This window comes from Populus nigra, chromosome 15, assembly GCF_951802175.1.
Source record: "Populus nigra chromosome 15, ddPopNigr1.1, whole genome shotgun sequence".
Taxonomy (NCBI): Eukaryota; Viridiplantae; Streptophyta; class Magnoliopsida; order Malpighiales; family Salicaceae; genus Populus; species Populus nigra.
In genome coordinates this window covers 10,453,124-10,457,594 of record NC_084866.1, presented here as the reverse complement: position 1 = coordinate 10,457,594, position 4,471 = coordinate 10,453,124, and the positions used below count along the sequence as shown (strand labels likewise).

At 38.9% G+C, this 4,471-nt stretch overlaps 1 protein-coding gene across 1 annotated transcript; it reads left to right on the top strand.

The window, feature by feature from the left end:
- The first annotated feature begins 464 nt into the window (after nt 1-464).
- On the top strand, nt 465-2,563 carry LOC133674358 (fructose-bisphosphate aldolase 6, cytosolic). Its single transcript, XM_062095413.1, has 3 exons — nt 465-648; nt 1,161-1,388; nt 1,499-2,563. The coding sequence occupies exons 1-3, from the start codon at nt 621-623 to the stop codon at nt 2,317-2,319; spliced, it is 1,077 nt and encodes a 358-aa protein (XP_061951397.1). The 5' UTR covers nt 465-620; the 3' UTR covers nt 2,320-2,563.
- The last annotated feature ends 1,908 nt before the right edge of the window (nt 2,564-4,471 follow it).

Genomic DNA, 4,471 nt, shown 5'->3' with positions numbered 1-4,471 from the left:
CCACCATTTAAATTTATGGAAAGAAAAATAGGTCCTCTTCCCTTTCTAGATTTTAAGGAAAACATGTTTTAAGACAAGGGTCAATTGGGTGATGTCCATTCGACGAGGGGCTGGTTGCGATTGTTTTTGTTTAAGGACCTAAAGTAAAACTGAATTGAAGTTGGGGGATCAATATACTTTTTTGCCTTTCGATGGGATGTGCTCTTTTTAATTCTTTGTTCTTAAGGAATATTAGAGAATATGGAGAATATGCTTATCAATAACAGTCTGCTAGAAGGAAAATTAATACTTAATTTTAGAAAAACAAAATAATAAAAAGGAGCCGTTGCACAAAAAAAAAAGAAGGAAAAACAAAAGGAAAGGAAGGACAAAAGAGTAAAAAGAGAGGAAGAAAGATGTTAAAGAGAGTAGGAGACAGAAAAGGATGGAGACGTGATATCCAACGGCAGCAGGGCGTTACGTGGAAAAAAAGCCAACAATTAGCGACAATTTCGATGCCCTCACTGACCTTTCTTGGCTACTCCTATTTCAAAATATAAACCCTCACAACCCCCTGGCATCACTCCCCGCATCGCCTCCCTCTCTTTCATTGATCTCCCCGAACTCTTCTTCCTGCAAAAATGTCTTGCTTCAAGACCAAATACGCTGGTAATCCTCCTCTCCTATTCCTCCTTGTTCTAAAATCGTGCTCTAAAACGTATATTAATTTAATTTATTTTTATTTCAGATCTGTTAATTAAATTTAGCTTACTTCCATTTTCAACATGATCTCAAGATTTAAGTGTTGTGGTTAGGTTCTTGTTGTCTCTATTGTTGTTTTTGAATCTAGGATTTATCCGATCTGATTTCCTGTTCATTAGTATTTCTTTATTCGTGATATCCGTCTGTCGCATGTTTTGTTTATGAACGGTCAGTTTGGACAATCAGATCGGGTCTTTTCTATTTTATTATTATAATCTAAGGTTTACAGATCTATTTTCCCCATTACTCCAGTATGTTTCAAATTTAAATTTAGATCCGAGCTACAGTTTTTTTTTTTAATTGTCTGTTTTATTAATTATAAATGATTAAGAGTTGTTTAATTCCTCAGATTTACATTTATAAGATTGTTCTTTCGATTTTCCACTTATTATAGACTTAATGATTTGTTAATTTTGCAGATGAACTCATTAAGAATGCTGCCTACATTGGCACCCCTGGGAAGGGTATCTTAGCTGCTGATGAGTCAACTGGCACAATTGGCAAGCGTCTATCCAGTATTAATGTTGAGAATGTCGAGGAAAACAGGCGAGCCCTTCGTGAGCTCCTTTTCTGCGCCCCTGGTGCTCTTCAATACCTCAGCGGAGTTATTCTCTTTGAGGAAACTCTCTACCAAAAGACTGCATCAGGTACCGATGTTGATCTGCTTTTCTTTTTCCAATTCCCGCTGTGTTTTCTGTTTTTGTAGTCTGTTTTCCTGTGTTTTATAAGTATTTCATCTCAATTGTTTTGCACGCAGGCAAGCCCTTCGTTGATGTCTTGAAGGAAGGTGGTGTTCTCCCTGGTATCAAGGTTGACAAGGGTACCGTTGAGCTTGCTGGCACAAACGGTGAGACCACAACTCAGGGTCTTGATGGCCTTGGCCAGCGTTGCGCAAAGTACTACGAAGCTGGTGCACGTTTCGCCAAATGGCGTGCTGTGCTCAAGATTGGTGCCAATGAGCCATCTGAGCTGGCCATCCATGAGAATGCCTATGGTCTAGCCAGATATGCCGTCATCTGCCAGGAAAATGGCTTGGTCCCCATTGTAGAGCCTGAAATCTTGGTTGATGGTTCTCACGATATTGAGAAGTGTGCTGCAGTAACAGAGCGTGTTCTTGCTGCATGCTACAAAGCTCTCAATGATCACCATGCCATACTTGAGGGCACTCTCTTGAAGCCGAACATGGTTACTCCTGGATCAGATGCTCCCAAAGTTGCACATGAGGTTATTGCCGAGTACACAGTCCGTGCACTTCAACGTACTGTGCCCCCTGCAGTTCCTGCTATTGTATTCTTGTCTGGTGGCCAGAGTGAGGAGGAGGCCACCCTCAACCTCAATGCCATGAACAAACTAAACACCAAGAAGCCATGGTCTCTATCCTTTTCCTTTGGACGTGCTCTTCAGCAGAGTACCCTCAAGGCCTGGGCTGGCAAGCCGGAGAATGTGGGGAAGGCTCGTGCTGCATTGCTTGCCAGATGCAAAGCTAACTCAGAGGCTACTCTTGGTACGTACAAGGGTGATGCCACTCTTGGTGAGGGTGCCTCAGAGAGCCTCCACGTCAAGGACTACAAGTACTAAGAAGTCCCGTCATTTCAAAGTTCCGGAGAGTTGCTATCTCGCCATAGTTCTAGCTTTCTTTTTTCTGTGATGCTGCTCGGATTTTGCTTGGAACTAGATAATAAAAGGATGAGGAAAAACACTGGGGTGTTGAGCTTGAATGGCTTGGATCACTACTGTTTATGTTTTGTTTTCAAAAATTCAATTAAGATTATGATTATGATTGTATTTTGTTGCAATTGAAGTTTTTCGCATTTCTTCTTCATGCAAGGTGTGTGATTCTCGTCAACTTTTTACTTTGTTTTTGCATTAGAAAGCCGTAAGCTCTCAATCTTTTTCATCAAAAAGTTAATTTTTTATATTTTTATATTGTTTTAATATACTGATATAAAAATGATTTTAAAAAATTAAAGAGAGAGAAGGGTTCAACATTTCTCTGCTCTATAATCAAAGACAGTGAATTCTCATTTGGTTGATTTGTAGTAGTAATTGCAGGGAACTGGGATGTTCTTCAACACAAGATGGCAACACTGAACAGACTTGTTAGAGCCACGTTCTTATTTCTATCAAGTTCGTTGTAGTAACAGCAAGGACTTTGATTGCCTGAGGATGCTGATCAGACAGAACAAAAATGTCTACAGAGAGAGACATAGGTGTTGTGTTTGTTGTCAGAATCAAAGCTACTATTCTTATATTTGGTAAAAATCAAAGACGACTAAAAAGGAAAAACCCCCAAGAAAACGAAAAAGAAAGGAAATATAATGGTATGTTCAGTGTAGGGTTTCAAATTGTGGGCTTATTTACACTTATGGTGATGGGACCTCAGTCTTTGAGCCTTTCAACTGTTATAGGCCTGGGTTCCATCCATTTTGACTACAGCCGGCCCGCCAATTTATAGATTACATACAAAAAAGTGCTTGCAATTTAGAGTTCGGATCACCCGATGTATGCATGCACACCTTGTAAATTCCGTTTCTATTTTATTTTATTTTATTTAAAACAAAATATTTTAGCGTTTCCGTTAGAAGTGGTTGCTCACATTCCAATGGAATTGGAGATGGGATATTTTCACCGAAATTTTCCATCGGATATTAAGGTGTATTTTTGACGGAATATGCGATGAAATATCCTGTTAGCAGTTAAGGTTTTCGAGAGAGTTCTCAATAGAAAATGAGCTATAAAAATTTATTTTTTAGTGTGAATATTTCATCGACAATCCTGTAAAAAAAAACATTGCCGACAAAACCCAAATCCCTGACGACCATATTACGATATGGGATGCTTAAAGAAGGTGGATGGCCCACCGATACCTGGGCTGGGCTTTGCCTTGTATCTCGTATCAAGACTAAAAAATGGCAAGTAACTTCAAATGAAAAAACCAATCCTGAGCCCATTTTGCTTGGTTTGGGCCCAAAAATGAGGGTGCTAAGTCCAGACCCATCAGCATCAAAACTAAAAAAGGGCAAGTAACTTCAAATTAATGAACCAATCATACTAAATAAAAATAAATTTTTGTGAGACAAAAAGATCCATTCCCTGAGCAATGGGTTCTGAAGCTGCAGATTCTTGTCTGCTTCCATCTTCATATCTTAATAAAAAACTGTTCCAGGTTATGCTCTCCTATGTGATCTAGATTTTAAGCAGAGTTTAGGTCATTAAAGAAACATCTTACGAACTCAAAAAACGCACCCACACAAGCTGTCTTGTCCGTAAGGATTGCCATAACTACTTTCAAGTAAAAAAGAAAGGGTCACAAGAACAATGTCAAAGCCAATCTGTAAACATGATGCTCTTCCTCTCCAGCATGCACACCCACCTTGTACTTTCTGTCAAAAGCCAAACTAGCAATAAAGGAGAAGAAGAAATTGTTTATTAATGATCTTGATAGCAATAATTCAAAGACTAAAAACATAGAATAATAAAAGGAGGCAATAGAACAACGTGGGATAAGAAGATATTGTTGTAAAATGAAGTAGAGTATTGTATGCAGAGAAGATAAGCTTTGCCCTATAAAGAGATTCCTTCTGGGTGCTGAGTACCCGATCTCTCTGCTTGAATAATGTCTTTATTTTATGGTTGTTGAGGAGCCGCACTCCAAATCTGATGCATTGAATGCAGAACTCGGAGCTGAAGTGGGGTTAAAAAAAAAGGTTTTTTTTTAATAAAAAATCTT